Here is an 18,844-nt window from a genome sequence, read left to right as displayed (position 1 = left end):
GTCCACCCCAACCACCAGTAACGAACGCAACAGGAAGGGACACTCCAGTATCACCTTCAGTGTGTTCCAAAGTTCAGACGTCTCGGCAGCCCCGCTGCACTTCTCAGTGCCCTGGTTAAAAACACATTCAAGTCTATCCTTTCTACACACGATTATCCTTTAGAAGAGCTGTTTTCGACATGCAGAGTATAATGTGCTGGGCAGAGGAGAGTCAAACTGAGCTGGGAGCAACAGGAAGGACGTCAGCTGCTCTGACGTAGCTGCTCGGAAAACGCGAGTGGAGGCAGCAAATGAGAACAGCGCAGGACGTCTCCTTTCAAATTGTCTGACTGCCCACTGAACACCTCCCTTCAAAAGACAGAGAAAAAGCAAACCACGAGTGAGCTAATGTAAAAGTTTATTGAATAAATACATGCACTGTCCTGTGAAATCAGTTGAACAGAAAGGACATTCTCTTTTTAACCCGCACCCCCCACCGTTGTTCTTTATTTGCAGTGGGGGATCCAGCTGAAGGTGGAATAAATGCGGCAAACACAGAAAAAAACACACAGCTACACACAGGTCTGCGTTTGGCTTAGGTGCCTGAAAAAGAAGGGCCGACCTCTTGATAAAGAATATCTGTAAAAGGAATTTTTACCGTGCAGAATATATTATGGTAAATACAGTTACAAGGCTGCTTCTATTTTATTTATTTTTTGAGATGGAGTCTCACTCTGTCGCCCAGGCTGGAGTATTTCAGTGGCGCGATTTCAGCTCACTGCAACCTCCACCTCCTGGGTTCAAGCGATTCTCCTGCCTCAGCCTCCTGAGTAGTAGCTGGGATTACAGGCGTGCACTCCACCACCACGCCTGGCTAATTTTTTTATTTTTAGTAAAGATGGGGTTTCACCATGTTGGCCAGGCTGGTCTTGAACTCCTGACTCAGGTGATCCACCCACCTTGGCCTCCCAAAGTGTTGGGATTACAGGCGTGAGGCACCACGCCCGGCCAGCTGCTTCTGTTTTAATCTGAACTTGGAAACACCGTCCTACTTTAAGGCACAGGATCAGGATAAGAACCCACATGTACGAGCTAACAGAGCTGCACTTCATTGGCTTGACTCAAGGTAGAAAAGTTAAAATTCCCTTTTCTTAGATAAACTAATTATTTAAAACTGAAAATTAACATTCTGAGAACTCAAGAGTGTCTGACATCGCTGGGATCCTGGAGTGCTGAGTGTGGCCTGGAGGGTGGCTTCTCTCCTCTACGTCTGGGAGGTACTTCGGTGCCTCAGAATCACCCCCTTTCCTTCCTTCCTTTCTTTCAAAGAGAAAGGAGACGGCTACTGGAGGCCAAGAACCTCCAGGCCCTCACGGCCCTGGAGACAGCGCTTCCGACTCCACAGCCTCAGGGCAGGCACGGTGCGGCTCAACCTTCCTCTGGGCTTGTACCTTTAACTGTGTCTACTCTGCCTAAGTGCTTAAATAAAGCCTTCCATTAAGCAAAATACACACGGAGCGGTTACACACAGGACTGCAGAACTCAGATGGATGGGATGTTGGTAAAAATTACTGGCATGCTACAATTTCGATGAGTGCTTCTTCTTTATAGATTACGACAGAAGACTTTCAACAGACCTGATTTTTAAAAAACCTTCAACAAATCTAATACTATGGGAAAGCAACTAGATTTAATGTTATTACCTGTCTTCCATAAATACCATAAATGTTTTGTGGTGCATACGCGTACATATGTGTCTATAAAGGTACTGATATGCTTCCCAAATAATCCTATATACTAACATTGGAAATGGTTTATCAAGAGGATTTACAGTCAAATGTCATTCAGTAGGAGACAGAGTATACTGGTCTTTATGATTACATGAAATATGCTGTGAAGCTACAGACTCATTCTAAGTAAACCCATGGTTCAAAGTGGAAATTATAAATGGAAACAAAATTAAAATCTGCTAGAAGGGAGGGTGGGCAAACAGCCACTGGCCACCGGCCTCTGTCACAGGCACTTCGGTTTGTTTGGTCACATGAGTTACCCACAAGTTGTGTAGTTCCATTAAACAAGCTAAGAGCTCCAATTTAAATTACAAAGCTCTATTTTCCTTTATATATTTATACATAGTTTTAAGATGTTCTCATGGCTATGGAAGCCATTTTCAGCATATAGCTTATAATATACACTTAATCGTCTACATATGTGCATCCTTTCTTTACAGACACTTCAACAGAGCCTCACCTCACAGGAGGTCTGGGGGACTCTTAAGTACATAAACATGCTTTTAATAGTCTAAACAGAATAAAAATTGCATAACGATATCCCAATATTAAGGTTAGTCACGGCATAACGTGAGGCAGCCTGGGAAGTGGCTGCTGGCGCCCCCAGCCCTGGTGGTGGCCAGTGCACATCGGCTCACACGGCCCCACCCTATGTGTGAGGTCACGCTGGCTGCTCCTGACTATAATGAGATCGAGCTTCCAATTTTTAATGCAATATCCTGTCTACTCATCCCAATCTACCTCACAACCTTTAAAAGGGCAGCGTGCACCTTCCTTTTTTTATAGGCTGGGAAAACACTGAAAATTAACAACGCTCATGACTACTTGACAACAGCTTAATTGCTAACATGGAAAGTCTGTTCTTATAGTCTAGGAAAAGTACAAGGTGTCTGTATACTGTTTCATGAGTAAGTTACAACAGCAATTAAACATAAGATTTCATTTTTATGTAAGAAATTTCAGATTAGTACAATATGATATATGAACCATAATTCTTTTAATATCTTACATTACTCAGTTATAAAACATTTTTCCTCATAAGCCCTTCAACTTCTCAGTAATATATCCTTAAATTTATGAAAATGTTAATATTTTGAATACTTTATTTCATCATTCATAATGGGCAGAAACACACTAACGTTTAATCATCTTTCAGCTTTTCTTTTTAAAAAGAAACACCACAAAATAGGTCACTGAGAACTTTTTGCTGCAAAGATGAAAATGATTATTTGTCACAAGAATTTCATAAGTTTTAGAAGAAAATATATATATTTCCTTGATCTATTCCTTCTGAATTTAAACCAGCATGTAAAGATTATAAAAAATAGAGTCTATTTACATAGCATAGTATACCTCAGTGATGTATAAACAAGGCCATAATAAAGCACAGACACATCCGGCCCTACGGACAGGGCTGAGCAGAGTCCACAGACACAAGAGCTACCACCACCCTATTGCACGTTGTAGGAACTGGCGAAACCCTAGAGGAAATCCAACATAGAAAATTCAATGATAATATTGGCCAAATTTGCCTAAAATGTCAACAACTTTATAAAACTATTAAGGTATGTATAACTAAATACATGAAATTATAAAAATAATATTGGTACGTCTGTGAGAGGGGTGTTCCGGGCAGAGGTTGAGGAGCTATGCTGAAGCGGAACCCTCCTGCCTGGTGTGGCTATGTCATCACCTGAGGCCTCGTCCCGTCTTCCGTGAGGTCATACCTGAGAAAGACAGTGACAAGAAGGTGGTGACGGACACAGGACCAAGTATCAAAAGCCTATCAGATACGTGTCGGATTCCGCCACTGTCTGTGGGGGACACTACCCAGCGGGCGGGGAAAGCGTTTTTAGCTACACGCTGGGGTTCTCTGTCTGTAGCAGGGACACTCACCACTGGGTCCAGCCTTTGGCAAGTTCTTCAGATGCCAGAGCAACCAATACCTGTGGGTTTTTTAAAAAAAAGTAGTTAAAGTAGGCTGGGCTGGGGGCACTGGCTCCTGCCTATAATCCCACCACTTTGGGAGGCCAAGACGGGAGGATTGCTTAAGCCCAGGAGTGTGAGACCAGCCTGGGCAAGATAGTGAAACCTTGTCTCTACTAAAAATAAAAAAAATTTATCTGGGCGTGCTGACACGTGCCTTGGTCCCAGCAACTCGGGAGGCTGAGACAGGGATTGCCTGAGCCCAGAATTCGAAGCTGCAGTGAGCCATGATCGTGCCACTGGACTTCAGCCTGTGCTTCTAGAGACCCTGTCTCTAAATAAATACACAAATACATAAAGTAGGCTAAGGCGATGTCTTTTAGATCTTTTACCACTTCTTCTCATCTCTCTCATCTTCTGTCTTCATCTAGGAATTTGGACTCTCCTATTTTGAAGGCTCTTATTCTTTCAATCTTTTCTACCCCCGTGAGCACTTGTAAGCTATACGGCTGAGTACATCTAAGAAATCCTTCATGCAACCAGCAGTCTTAAAACTCAGCTTGACAGAGTATCAGCGGAGACGACTCACAGGAGCACTGGCCACGTGCCCTCCATGGCTGCACAGCTGACGGAATGATGCCTGTGATTCAAACCTCCCCCTCCCTAGCTGAACTCTACTTTCATTCTTAAATACCACACCCACACGCCAAAGTTCAATGTGAATATGGACAAAGACTAGAAGAGATTCAGATAAATAAAGCCAGTGAATTTCAGAAAAAGGGAAGAGCCGTCAGTTGAGGAGATGGAATTGTAAGAGATGATTTTCCTTCAATGTGATACTTGAACAAAAATTTGAAGACTTAAAAAAAAATCTTCAACTAGAAGTTCATGGTATTAGTATAGTTAATGAATCAATGATCTGAATATGGAAAAACAATTAAAATAACTTAAAATATTTTCAGAAAGCACAGATGTTTTATTGACTGTCTTTAGAGCCCACGATTTATAAACAAGCACTGACCTCGTAAGTTCACCCTTTCTGCTTACACAGAGATGGTCTCAACACTGCACCGCAGGTAAATGTTCCATTTTACAAATCGCAGGAACCGATCGAGGATTTGTTTGGCACTTACTTTGCCAAGGAGCCCTTTGTCTTTGGACAGGAAACCGCCGCTGTTCTTCACGGCGACGTCGAGTGTTCTCCTCTGCACCTCTGGTAACGAAACACTGAAATCAAAGCTGAAACAGGAAACGAGAGCCTTACTTAACTTTATCCATCATTCTGTTGTATTTTCTCATAACTAAAAATGGCATTTCTGCTCATGAGATCATTCCAAATGTCATGTTTGTTTTTTATTATTAAACTGAGTTCTTCTGCCTCATGTTTTCATCTGGCATTTCAGGAAGACTCAAAAACCAACATTTTTTTTTGTTTCCCACACATAAGAGAAGGCTCTGGCACCCACAGATGTCTGGGTCCCACGGTCCCTGGCTCACTCATGGATGGGTGAGGAGCGTCTCTGAACATGTCTGACTCTCCCTGGGGGTTAAAATACAGGATAGTGTTGACAAAACAGCCATTCCAGAACAGCCCCCTCACTCAGGCGTTCCAGCCCCCCGTCCAGTCTCAGGCCCTATTCCCACTCTCTCCAGTAAAAACAGTACGCGCCTGTAGCTTCGCAGGAGGGACAAGGCCTCCAAAGCCCTCGTGATGCTCAGCCAGACGCTGCACTCAGGAGCCGGCAGGGCGTCTCTCCTGGGGGCTGGCGGGTGCCTGCCCCAGGCCACAGTGCTGGAAACCCAGACGGGCACGTGGAGTCCCCAGATGCTTAAACGCTTCGGATGGGTAGGAGCACTCTGCACAGCCTCATCAGGGGCTGAAGCAGGCCTGCCAGTTTCTGATGTGTGTTTTACATAAAGCTACTTGTATGAAAGTACAATGAATGCGGAGGATGTTTAAAGATGCAACGTAAACTGAATGAGCAGACAGCGACACCATACAACTGTACACTATTATCATTTCCCAAAACACGGGTGGCTTTCGAAGTACCAGGGGACAATTATGTAAGATACCAAATTGGTACAGACTGGCGGCTCTTTAAGTGGGGGCCAATGACCCCGGTGGGGGGTCTCTTGAGACCCTCTAAGGACATTGCCAAATCACCCTGACCACAGAAGCAGACTCCAGCCTCTCTTAAGCCAGACCACTAAAGAGATGAGCAAAAATGCAGAATAATATTATTCTTTTCATTATTATGTTTTTTATTTTTGGAAATACAGTTGTTTTTCCAGTATGTCATACTTTAAGATTTTGGGGGCTTACGTTATTTTAAAACAAAATTTAAAATAGATATATCCTTAAATTTTCAGTTTTAATTGATAACATAGTTAAGTGTCAACAGATAGAACCCCCAAAATGTCAATAGATACAATCCCCAAAATGTCAACAGACAGAACCCCCAAGTGTCAACAGATACAACCCCCAAAGTGTCAACAGATACAACCCCCAAAGTGTCAACAGATACAACCCCCAAAGTGTCAACAGATATAACCCCCCAAAATGTCAACAGATATAACCCCCAAAAATGACTTCTTCAGGGCCATCAATAACTTGATCTTTATTTAATCACTAGTCTCCGTGTCCACAGGGTTACAACTTGAATTTACTATATTTAGAGCTTCTACATAAAGGCCAAAATGCTTATTTGTTTTGAGACGTATGTTTGCTGAAATTTGGTTTCTGACTGAACTTCTCAACAGCGGATTTATGTGCTTCGGCCATTCAAAGGCACCATTTAGGGCCTTCTTAATCTGCCACTTCAACCAGGCAGTCTATCCTCGGCTGGATAAAATATCTTACCTTTGATCAAACACGGGATTTAACGTTTTCTTTGACACATGTGTTTTCCTCCTTCCTGACCGCCTCTTGTCTGGTAATAAATACATGCGGACGTAGGGGTCAGAGCCGTCTTCAGAGAAGGCAATGAGGTTTCTTACAACACAAACCAGAGAAGACAAGGTATTAGGATCAAGAAAAAGAGAATTAGCAGCACATTAGCAGCACATTCAGATGTGCTTTATCAAGCTTTGATTTCGTGTTTATCTAAAAACCGAGAAGTAACAAGGAACAGAATGTGCGAGGTGCTTTTGCCTCCCCTGATGGCTGCCTGGTGGCGTGTCCCAAACTCCTCTCTTAGTGGCTTTCTCAGCGGCGACTTCGGCCTTCATTTCTCCAGCCCAGAGTTTGGAGGACGTTCTAAGTCCTTGGTCTCTGCTTGTAACAGAGTGATGGCTGTTGTTCCACAATGCTTCTGCCATTTTTTCTCTCACAGCCAAGCAAGCCAGGCCCCCAGGAGACACCCACAGACCTGCCTGGGCTGCTCGCCTCCACCCCACAATGCCTACTCCTCCTTTGCCACAAATGCGGTCAAGTGCCCAACTGCACGGGCCCCCACATTCTTCGCTTGCTGACTGACCCCGAAGTCTAATAGGGATTGTTTTGCTAGACTCCTCTCAAACAGCATCCCCCACGGTCATTATCTTAGTGGCAAGAATATACGAACTTCTCAAGAGTGATGTATTGAACTCTACAGTTATATCATCTTTCTAAACGGTGCTAATTTTATTTTCCTATGTTTTCAACAGCTACTTATAAGCTCCAAATTTTTATATCGTATTTTAAACCACTAATGGGACAAAGAAAACGGCAATAAAAGGAAAATACTTCCTAAGCCCACAGTATCATCGCTAATCAAACGCAATTAAAGCAAGTCACCTGACTTTATACTTTATACTTATTAAAATAATATAACGAACAAGTTAAAATAAATTTTTCCTGATGAGGCCAGTCATGGTGGCTCATGTCTATAATCCCAGTGCTTTGGGAGGCCAGGAATTAGAGACCAGCATCTCCACAAAAAAATTAAAAATTAGCCAGGCCTGGTGGCTTCCACCTATATAGTCCCAGCTACTCAGGAGGCCTGGCCAACATGGTGAGACCCAGTGTCTACTAAGAATACAAGTTAGCCGGACGAGGTGGCGGCGCCTGTAATCCCAACTACCCGGGTGGCTGAGGCAGGAGAATTGCTTGAATCCAGGAAGCGGAAGTTGCAGTAAGATAAGATCGTGCCACTGCACTCCAGCCTGGGGGACAAAGTGAAACTGTCTCCAAAAACACACACACACACACATATTCCTCCTGCTCTAGGCTACACATTTGTACAGTATGCTACTGTGCTGAATACTGCAGGCAATTGTGACACATTTATTTATTTTTCTTTTTGAGACAGAGTTTCGCTCTTGTTGCCCAGGCTGGAGTGCAATGGCGCAATCTTGGCTCATAACAACCTCCGCCTCCTGGGTTCAAGTAATTCGGCATCCGCCTCCCTAGTAGGTGGGATTACAGGCATGCACCACCACACCCGGCTAATTTTGTATTTTTAGTAGAGACAGGGTTTTTCCATTTTGGTCAGGCTGGTCTCGAACTCCAGACCTCAGGTGATCCGCCCACCTCAGCCTCCCAAAGTGCTGGGATTACAGGCGTGAGCCACCGCACCAAGCCATATCTGTCTATTTAAATGCATAAAACATACAGTAAAAATATGGTATGATCTTAGGGGACCGTTGTACTTCGGGGACCAAAACGTCATGTGACACAGGCAGTGTTGACACCCTTTAAAAGCACCCCGTCTGTGTAGGTTTAATTGCTTTGTCCTTTCTAAAGGAAACATAAATGGATGTTTGGTAATCCTAGAGGTGTATCTGCATCATCCTATCTAGCATCCACACTCGGAAGCAACGCAGCAGGCGCGTGGCGACCCCAGCCCCCACCTGCAGGCATGCACGACCACGATGAGCTTGTTTCTCTGCGAGCTGTGCCGGATGGTCAGCTGGATCTGCCCCAGTGGAGACTGTCCCAGGGTCGTCCCACTGTGGGAAAAGAGTAGAAAGTCACCAGCTTGCCTGAGACTGCAGAACGTTGTGACTCATTGATCTACTGTACACAGTAAGATAATTGCCATTCATTTAGACAAAAAGAAGTCAAATTACCCATGAACTTAAATATAATTTGAAACTTCTGGGTACAAGTCAAACAGATGAATATTTTACTTGAGGGCTCAATATAAATTAATTATTCAAAACTGACAGTTTTTTTTTTTTTTGAGACGGAGTTTTGCTCTTGTTGCCAGGCTGGAGCGCAGTAGTGTAATCTCGGCTCACTAACCTCCACCTCCTGGGTTCAAGCGATTCTCCTGTCTCAGCCTCCCGAGTAGCTGGGATTACAGGCGCCTGCCACCAGGCCCAGCTAATGTTTTGTAATTTTAGTAGAGACAGGGTTTCACCATGTTGGCCAGGCTGGTCTCGAATTCCTGACCTCAGGTGATCCAGCTGCTTTGGCCTCCCAAAGTGCTGGGATTACAGGCAGGAGCCATAGCATCCAGCCCACTGAGTTTTTTTTTTTGAGACGGAGTCTTGCTCTGTCGCCCAGGCTGGAGTGCAGTGGCCGGATCTCAGCTCACTGCAAGCTCCGCCTCCCGGGTTTACACCATTCTCCTGCCTCAGCCTCCCGAGTAGCTGGGACTACAGACGCCGCCACCTCGCCCGGCTAGTTTTTTGTATTTTTTAGTAGAGACGGGGTTTCACAGTGTTCGCCAGGATGGTCTCGATCTCCTGACCTCGTGATCTGCCCGCCTCGGCCTCCCAAAGTGCTGGGATTACAGGCTTGAGCCACCGCGCCCGGCCCCCACTGAGTTTTTTAGTTAGGGTCCTGAGAACTAAAAATAAAATCCTAAGCCCCCACCCCACTCCCACATGAGTGGACCCAGGGGACCCCAGAGAACCCTTAAACACGGAGTTCCTGAGCACAACAGGACGGGACGTTATTGATACCCACTCCCTTCGCAGTTCAGACGCAACCACAGAGATCGCAAGGCTGAAGGAACAGACTCTTTGTGGCAATAAGACACCAAGCTACAAAGAAGACCTGGGGCCATGCCAGGCGAGGGTAAGCCTCACACCCAACACTTACAGAATCACCTGGGTTCTACCAGCCGCCAGGCGTCTCTTTCTCCAGCAGCTAAACAAGCACTGGCCTCGAGAGCAGCAGTGTTCAAGCAATCACAGCCTGTCCTGATCCAGAGGCCGACTCACTGACTGCTGCTTCACTGGCGCTAACTGCAGCTTTGACTGACGAGCGGCTGACTTCAGAACTTCTTCCCGATGGCCGACCCTGACCACAGACTGCTGCTGGCTGCTCTACAGAGGCTGGGCACTCTGTGGCATTCCCAGCTCCTCCTGGAACCTGCTGAGGACAGGCGCTCCGCACAAAGCTCCTGCCCTACCCTTCCTCTTTGGAGATGCTTCCGGACTCAGAGAGAAGCTGCACTTCCCAGCCTGTCAGGCTGGTCGGCCTGCAGGCTGCAACTCGCTAAGGAGTAGTCGCCTTTCTAAACGTGCAGATCTTATGATTCACCAAGTGAGCACCCGAGGTTGAAACCACACAGTGCCCTTAGTACAAGCGTCACCTTTGCGGTCCTTGTTAAGCAGTTTCTAGCCTGTCCTACCCGAATCTGCGTGTCCCATCTCAAAGCCTCATGCAAGTCACGTGCTCTCTTCCCATCGGAGACTGCAGCGCCCTTCCTTCTGTTTCTCTCTGCTCAAGGATGGAACACAGACTCCCCAAAATGACAACTGGTCTTGTTCAGTGGCCCCTAAGATCATTTCTACTTCCCAAATTGAGCTCCTGAGAAAAAGTCGTTCCTTGTTTAAAATTCTATTTCCTTCTGGAGCAAGAGAGAAGGAATGTTTTCTTCTTTCCAAAATAGCGGACGTGAGAAAGCATGAAAGAAAAAAGTGAGTGTGGCTCAGAGGAGGGTGGCTGTGCAAGCCCCATAGTCTGCGTGCGCTTTTTCTAACAGCTCAGAAGCAAATATGCTTTCACCTTTGCCTCCGTTTCTTTTACTATTTTCTTATCACTCGACACACCTCTTATAACTCCACACAGGGAGGACTATTTCAAGGGTCAATTTTGTTTCTTCCACCAAGGTTGACATCGGAAGCTTGTCATAGCTACAGATGACTTTTTCCTCCTTATTTAAAGAAACCCTTAACACACCTATGAGTCACGGGGCTTAAATAAGGAGCCAACACAGACATCCAAACACAAACCCAAGAGACTGGGCGGCAGCGATGGGATCTGACTGCGTGAGAAGAGCAGGTTCTGTCCTCACAAAACGGGGAAGCCAGGGCTTCTCCGGGCCACAGCGAGGCCTGCAGGCCAGCTCTGCGTCTGTTTTCCTGGCAGGAGCCCAGGCACACAGCAGCGTCCCGGCGCTGCCTCCTGTCTTTCCTATTGTGAAACCTATTACTCCATCACATTTTAATCTTTGAATGACTAAATCCTAGAAAACGGTAGGTTTGATTTCCAAAGTCCAAGACACAGTGAGCACAACAGCAACACAACCTTTAGTGCTTTCAGTTAACACAAGATTACGCCTCCCTCCCCCAAGCACGCCGGCCTCGTGCGCTGCTGTGTTAAACCCACTCCCCCAGGGTGGGGGGCGCTTGCTCTGCTGCTGAGAAACAACATAGCGGCACTTAGTTACTTTTCCAGCTGCCTCAGCCGTTGCCGCAGCTCCTGGGTGGCAATGGGCAGCGAGATGTCCGAGGCGATGCTGGGGGTGGGCTCCTTGGCCGAGATGTGGCCTGGGGAGGCCAGGAGGCTGGAGGAGCTTCTGCCCAGGTCGTGCAGCCCCTGAGGGCCAGCCTCAGGGGGCTGGGCCTTTTCTTCCACACCAGGCTTGTCACTGCCACCAATGACTGGTGTGGATGGAGCTGTGTTGCTGCCGCCAGGGCCTGGAGACCCAGACATATGAGATTTGACGGATATTTTCCTCCCCTCTTTGGACACAGAGGGCCGTTTGACTTGAGCTGAGTGTTGGTGGTCGGGAGGCCTTTCTCGCTTTTCCAGATGGAGCACCTAGAGGTGGACACAAACATAAACATTAAACTTGGTGACCCTGGTAACATCCTAATACTGGAACAGCTTGGGATGTCTTTATCTGCAAACATTTCTTTAAAACTTAGCTCTAACTTTTTTTTCAAAGGAAAGTTTAAGTAACCAAAATATCACTTCTGTGATACAAACACCACCTTTTCCCCTAGAGATGGGGAGCCTCACTAAGCTGCACAGGCCGGAGTGCCGCAGCTATCCACAGGTGCGACCATCGCACACTACACCCCAAGCTCCTGGCCTCAAGAGATCCTCCTGCCGCAGCCTGCCAAGTAGCTGGGGCATCGCAGATGCCTGCGCCTTCAGGCTCTGGTGGCAGCAACAGGGTGGTGGCAGTGATAAGCCTGGACGGTGTGGAAGGGCAGGCCACCCCCCTGAAGCTGACCCTCTGGTGCCACACAAGCTGGGCAGAAGCTCCTCCAGCTTCCCCAGGCCATGTCTCAGGCAAGGAGCCCCACACGGCACTTCTGTGTATTCCTCTAGTCTCTTCCGTTTGCACACATTTCTATGCATTTGTGGGATAATGTTTTTACTTCAAGATCCCAGAGTCGCGTTTCCCCGACAGAAGACCAAATTCCATGTTCTATAAAGGTGGTCTCCACGCGGCGTCCCCAGAGGAAGGAAGGAAGTCCAGAACCCCTGCTATCCAGCAAGATCACCCTAAACAACCTGGCATGAGTGCAGGAACAGGGGTACCCGCAGGGCCCAGGGTCTCCCAGTTATGTGGTCCCTGGGCTGGCTTGAGCAGAGTCTACACCTTGTAAATCGCTCCACTCTGGGGTGACTGTGATAGCGTAAAGATTTTTTCTGGTTTTAGGAAATAACGCCGCAGTGAACATCTTTATGTTCCTGGTCTCCCCACACTTTGTATCACAAAACAAGAGTCAGGTTTCTAGAAGAAAGGCCAAGGAGCCTTCAGATGAATGGCTCCGGGATGCCACAGCTCCCTCTGGAGAGGTGTGCGACACCCCCAGTCTCTGCTGGGGGCAAGGAGGCTGTTCCCATTGCCTTCTCAATAGAAGTCATTTGTTTTAATTTTCTAAAAAAGCTGGCTCTTCATTTAATTTGCATTTCTTTGATTCATGTGTTTCCTCATATGTTTGCCAGTTTTACTTTCAACATTTCCTTAGCTATTTACAAATGAATCACCATTTATTTTGGACAAAAAATATTTTTTTCCTGTAAGTTCTACTGTCTCATGGAGTTTTATTAAATTCTCTCTACTGAACAACCGTTGAAAAGTTAGACTCAGGAGAAAACCTTGTTGATACCAACAGTAACACTTTCCGGGCCAAAGGATAATGGTGAGGTTGCTGGGTTCACAGGAAAGTACTGAGTAGCCGTGGGCCTGCTCAGGCAACCTGGAAATGTGGCCTGTTCTATGGCTGAGTCCCAGCCTTTGTCTTCTCCCTGGAGCCCTCTGATACCCAGCAACAGAGTCTCCTCCCTGCACCGGCACCCCCGTGGCCCAGAGCTGCAGCCGACACAGAGCTTTCTTCACCGGGATCCACAAGTATCCCTGCCAGCACCGGCCTCCCCATCCCCTATGGTGTTCACTGCAGGACGACACGATACCCAGAGGGCAATCTTCATCTTGATGGTGCTGTTTGGACCCGAGTTACTGAGCTGGAAGCGCTGGTTCAGGGTCATGTCCTCACTGGTGAGCAGCTGGCTGAGGGGGACCTTCAGGTTCCCCAGGGAACACTGGTGCTGCTCGTCTCTGACCTGCAAAACACAGGGTAGAAACACTGGCATAACTAGGATCATGTCTGTAGAACCTTTCTACGTTTTCTAAGCTCCTGACCTTTTGTTCTCAGAGATAGGAACTTAGAAAATGTAGAAAGGAGCCAGGTGGGGTGGCTCACACCTGTAATTTCAGCACTTTGGGAGACTCAGATCACCTGAGGCCAGGGGTTCGAGATCAGCCTGGCCAACATGGCGAAACCCAGTCTGTACTAAAAATACAAAAAATAAGCTGGGCGTGGTGGCACGCACCTGCAGTCCCAGCTACTTGGGAGGCTGAGGCATGAGAATCACTTGAACCCGGGAGGAGGAGGCTGCAGTAAGCCGAGATCGCACCACTGCACTCCAGCCTGGGTGACAAAACTGTTTCAAAAACAAACAAATGTAGAAAGGTCCACAGACAATATTAGTCTGTAAGAAAGATATTTTTAAAAACCCAAACATATTTCAGTCATATTCTCTTAAGTAGTGTTTCCATAATGATTAACATGGTACAAAATCTTTCCTGAGAAAGACACAAAACACTGTTAACAAGCAAAAGATCTGCTATTTCCTCATTATAGATCACAATGAGCACAGAAAGAAATGATGTAATAATGACAAATGAGAAAAGCAATAATGACAATAATGACCAATCAGTTAGGAGAACCCTGGGTTAATAGGCAATAATCTACCTGTCTTTTAACCCCTGGGAAAATGGTGGCAATACACATTCATAATGATATATAAAGTTTCTACTCATGACATTTATGGAGACAACACATTTCAAAGTGCTTTTAAACCTTCTCTATTCAAAATCCACATTAAAGAAAATGTATAGCATTTGCTTTAAATGCAAGGTAATTTTTCCTATTAAAAAAAAAATAGAGACGGATCTCACTATGTTGTCTAGGCTGGTCTCAAACTCTTGGCCTCAGCGATCCTCTCATCTCAGCCTCCCAAACTGCTGAGATTACAGGTGTGAGCCACCATGCCCAGCCTCTTTTTCCTGAATAATAACCTTCCGCATTATTTCTGTAACAGGAATTATTCTTGTTAGATGGCTGTAATATAAAATAATTTAATCAAATAGAGTAAGAACTCTGAAGGTTTCTCAGGCTATACAAAAATGGTCAGAGAAATTAACCCATAACTACTCAGGAAAACCTAAAAGCTTGATTGCTTATTTCTTTTTAAACTAAACTAAAATCACAAAAGCAGTTTTAAATGAAATAACTGTGACAATGTTTGTAGAACTTTAAAAGCTATTTTTAAAATCCAAGGTCCAGTAAGCATAGATTATTTTGAGAATATATAAGTGCACTTTATGAAGGAAAAACCAGCTAGACAAAACACAAATCCTTTTGTACAAAACAGAATGTAAAAAAGTATCAGGTTGCTGCAAAAGTAATTGCAGTTTCAATGGCAAAAACTGCAATGACTTTTGCACCAACCTAATAAAATGACCAACACAGAATAATGAGACAGGGCCAGGCAAGCCCAGAATGACCAGGTCTCCCAGGCCCAGTTGTTCACACACACCTATCAAGAGAGGTTCAAGATATAAGAAGCAAAAACAGAGGCTGAGGAAAAAATATAAATTCAGAGATTTAAACACCATGCTCTTCATACCTGATACAAGAAGTAGTCTGAGAATTAGTAAGGTCCCAGAGGACCTGAGCAATGCCACCAACCACCCTGACCTACTGACATTCATGAGACACTCGCCAACACCAGAAAGGCACACAGCCTACAGGTGCATGTAGAGTGTGTCCTAGCACAGGCAGTGCTCTGGGCCATAAAGCTGGTCTCAAACATAAAAGGGCTCACGTCATACAAAGTGCGTATTCTGATCACTATGGAATGAAATTGGAATCAATAATAGAAAGATTAAAAAAAAAACCCAAAACATATGGAAACCAAATAACAGACCAAAATAACCCATACACGGGTCAAAGGAAAAAACTGAAAGGGAAATTAAGGAAATAATAATAATCAAAAGGAAACATCAAAGGAAGAGAAAATAAAACCACAAGTCAAAATTTGTGAGATGTAGCTAAAGCAGAATTCAAAGTGAAATTTATTGGAGTCAATGCCTACATGATAAAAACAGAAATGTCTCAGGCTTCTTCTTTAAGAAACTAGAAAAAGAGAAGCAAACAAGACCCAAAGTGGGACTGAAATAATAATGATCATAGAAGAAGTCAATGAAATAGTAAAAGAAAAGCAATAATGACAATTAAACAAAAAATTGGTTCTTTGAGAAAATAAAATCAATAAACATCTTGTAAGACTTATTAGGAAGAAAGAGAAGACAGGCCAGGCACGATGGCTCACGTATGTAATCCCAGCACTTTGGGAGGCCGAGGTGGGTGGGTGGCTTGAGCCCAGGAGTTTGAGACCAGCCTGGGCAATGTGGTGAAACCCCGTCTTTACATACACAAATACACACATACACACACACCCCTCCAAAACACAAAAATGAGCTGGGTGTGGTGGCATGCACCTGTAGTCCCAGACACTTGGGAGGCTGAGGCACACATACACACATACCCAAAACACAAAAATGAGCTGGGTGTGGTGGCATGCACCTCTAGTCCCAGTCACTTGGGAGGCTGAGGCGGGAGGACTGCTTGAGCCCAAGAGGTCAAGGCTGCAGTGAGCCATGACTGCACCACTGCACTCCAGCCTGGGTGACAAAGTGAGACCCTGTCTCAAGAAAATACAAAAAGAGTTATTAATAAAGCACCAATAATAAAGATAATGTGATACTGGCATAAAAACAGACATATAGAACAATGGAACAGAAGGAATTCCAGAAATAGACCTATACATATGGGCAACTGAGTTTCTGGAAAGTTCCTAAGCTAGTAAGTTAGGGCAGATAATCTTTTTAACAAAGACTAAACAACTGCACAACTGCTGAACAACTACACAGACATATATAGGAAAAAGAGGCTGGGCACAGTGGCTCGCAACTGTAATTCCAGCACTTGGGGAAGCTGAAGCGGGAACATCACTGCTTGAGCCCAGGAGTTTGTGACCAGTCTGGACAACACTGTGAGACTCCCATCTCTACAAAAAACAAAAAAGATTAGCCAGGCATGGTGATGTCTGACTGTAGTCCCAGCTACTCCGGAGGCCAGGGTGGGCGGATCGCCTGAGCCCAGGAGTTTGAGGCTGCAGTGATCTGTGATTACATCACTGCACTCCAGTCTGGGTAACAGAGTGAAACTCTGTTCTCAAAAACAAATAAAGAGACGGGGTGCGGTGGCTCATGCCTGTGATCCCAGCACGTTGGGAGGCCAAAGTAGGTGGATTACCTGAGGTCAGGAGTTCAACACCACCCTGGCCAACATGGTGAAACTCTGTCTCCGCTAAAAATACAAAAAGTTAGCCAGGCGTGGTGGCATGCACCTGTGATCCCAGCTACTCAGGAGGCTGAGGCAAGAGAATCACTTGAACCCAAGAGGCGGAGGTTGCAGTGACCGAGATCGCACCATCGTACTCCAGCCTGGGCGACAGAGTGAGACTTCGTCTCAAAAAGAATGAAAAATTAAAAAAGAAAAACCCCCCAAATGTCTTACAAATTCAGTATTAAGAAGACAAATAACCTAATAAAAAAGACAGGCAAAAAAACTGAATAGACACTTCACCACAGAAGATATACAGACTGTAACCAAGCATCAGAAGGTGCTCAACGTCATTAGTAATGACACTGAGACTACCCGGAAACACTCCCATCTACCCACTAACACCACAGCACTGGTGAGACGTGGGGCCAGCTCGACTCACATGTACTTCTGTGGGAATGTAACGTGGCACAATCTCTTCGGAAAACAATTTGGCAGTTTATTAAGAAGTTAAACATGAACCTGGCAATCTGCTCCTGGGCATTTTACCCAATAGAATGAAGGCGTATGTACACACAGTCTTGTATGTGATATTCACAGATTTATCTGTAATAGGTCTAAACTGGAAAGAACCCAATCTTTTATCAATGTCTTATTCAGGGGTAAATGGATGAGCAAATTGTGGTATATCCATAAATACTACTCAATAATAAAAAAAGACAAAGTGTGGATATTTGCAACAACACAGGTAAACCTCAGAATACTTATCACCAGAGAAACAGACAACAAGAGTACATCCTGTATAATTCTATTTATGTAAAATTCTGGAAAATGTGAACAGTAATCTACAGTGACCAAAGGCAGGTCTGTGTTTGCCTGGGGCTGGGGGAGGTCCGGGTTACAGGGAGAACAAGGGAGCTTAGGGGACGGATCTACCGATTGTCCTGATTGTGGCAATGGATCCCCAGGTGTATACACAGGTCACAACTCGGCAAATCGTACACTTTAAAGAGTCAATGATATTTCAACAAATTGGTTAAAAAATGCAAATAAAATACCTCAACTTCAAGGTCCTGGCGCTTGGGATTGTGAATGAAGAAAGTGAAGTTTTCCTCCCATACTGGTTCATTGGTTTTGTATCGAATCTGGAAGAAATATCCAATTAGCTCTGCAACATTTTCTGTGGGAAAGGGCTGCTCATTTTATGTGTTGAGAAGCTTAGAATGAAAAATAAAAAGAAAATAAATAAAACAAAAAACTAGAAGCTTAGGTTGACCTTCATTGAATTCCAAGACATGTATTTGCGGGTACACACGATTATATATTGACTGTGGACATGCTGAAAAGATAATGAGACGGTCTAAAGCCTTCAGAGTGTGTCATGAGGCCCCGGCCTGTGTGCCCACAGATAAAGGCTTTGTGTGCGTGGCCTGGCCTCAGTTCTGTAATGACTTCTGAACCCATGTAATAGCACCTCTGCACTGAGGAGGGTGCCGCACCTGGGCATGTCTCCAACACCATTAACAACTCAGTGAGTGACAGCCTCTAACTTTGGGTATTTCTTTTTTTTTTTTTTTTTTTTTTTGTGGGGGTTGGGGGACAGAGTCTTGCTGTGTCGCCAGGGTGGAGTGCAGTGGCACAATCTCAGCTCACTGCAACCTCTGCCTCCCAGGTTCAAGTGATTTTCCTGCCTTAGCCTCCCAAGTAGCTGGGATTACAGACACACATCACCATGCCTGGCTAATTTTTTTTTTTTTTTTTGTATTTTAGTACAGACAGGGTTTCACCATGTTGGCCAAGATGGTCTCGATCTCCTGACCTCGTGATCCACCCGTCTCGGCCTCCCAAAGTGCTGGGATCACAGGCGTGAGCCACTGTGCCTGGCCTAAGTTTTGTATTTCTAGTAGAGATGAGGTTTCACCATATTGGCCAGGCTGGTCTTGAACTCCTGACCTCAAGGGATCTACCTGCCTCGGCCTTCCAAAGTGTTGGGATTACAGGCATGAGCCACCACACCTAGCCGCTAAAGTTATTTTTTAAAATGAACAGTATATTTCTTGCTA

The 18,844-nt window shown here is 45.3% G+C and overlaps 1 protein-coding gene across 4 annotated transcripts in view; it reads right to left on the bottom strand.

The window, feature by feature from the left end:
- Window positions 1-380: 380 nt before the first annotated feature.
- The window catches only part of ESYT2 (extended synaptotagmin 2), a 103,062-nt gene continuing 84,598 nt past the window's right edge, over window positions 381-18,844 (bottom strand). For all 4 annotated transcript variants that reach the window (XM_033193544.1, XM_033193545.1, XM_033193547.1 and 1 more), the window contains 8 exons: window positions 17,840-17,926; window positions 13,282-13,431; window positions 11,300-11,673; window positions 8,526-8,624; window positions 6,556-6,687; window positions 4,829-4,934; window positions 3,666-3,715; window positions 381-3,496 (listed from right to left, as the gene is read on the bottom strand). In XM_033193544.1, the coding sequence (XP_033049435.1) occupies window positions 3,451-3,496; window positions 3,666-3,715; window positions 4,829-4,934; window positions 6,556-6,687; window positions 8,526-8,624; window positions 11,300-11,673; window positions 13,282-13,431; window positions 17,840-17,926 (1,044 nt within the window). In that variant the 3' untranslated portion in view covers window positions 381-3,450. The remainder of the gene's footprint in view (window positions 3,497-3,665; window positions 3,716-4,828; window positions 4,935-6,555; window positions 6,688-8,525; window positions 8,625-11,299; window positions 11,674-13,281; window positions 13,432-17,839; window positions 17,927-18,844) is intronic.

The sequence above is a fragment of the Trachypithecus francoisi genome, unplaced genomic scaffold, assembly GCF_009764315.1.
Source record: "Trachypithecus francoisi isolate TF-2019V2 unplaced genomic scaffold, Tfra_2.0 Lachesis_group4, whole genome shotgun sequence".
Classification (NCBI taxonomy): domain Eukaryota; kingdom Metazoa; phylum Chordata; class Mammalia; order Primates; family Cercopithecidae; genus Trachypithecus; species Trachypithecus francoisi.
This window is presented reverse-complemented; position numbering and strand designations above follow the sequence as displayed.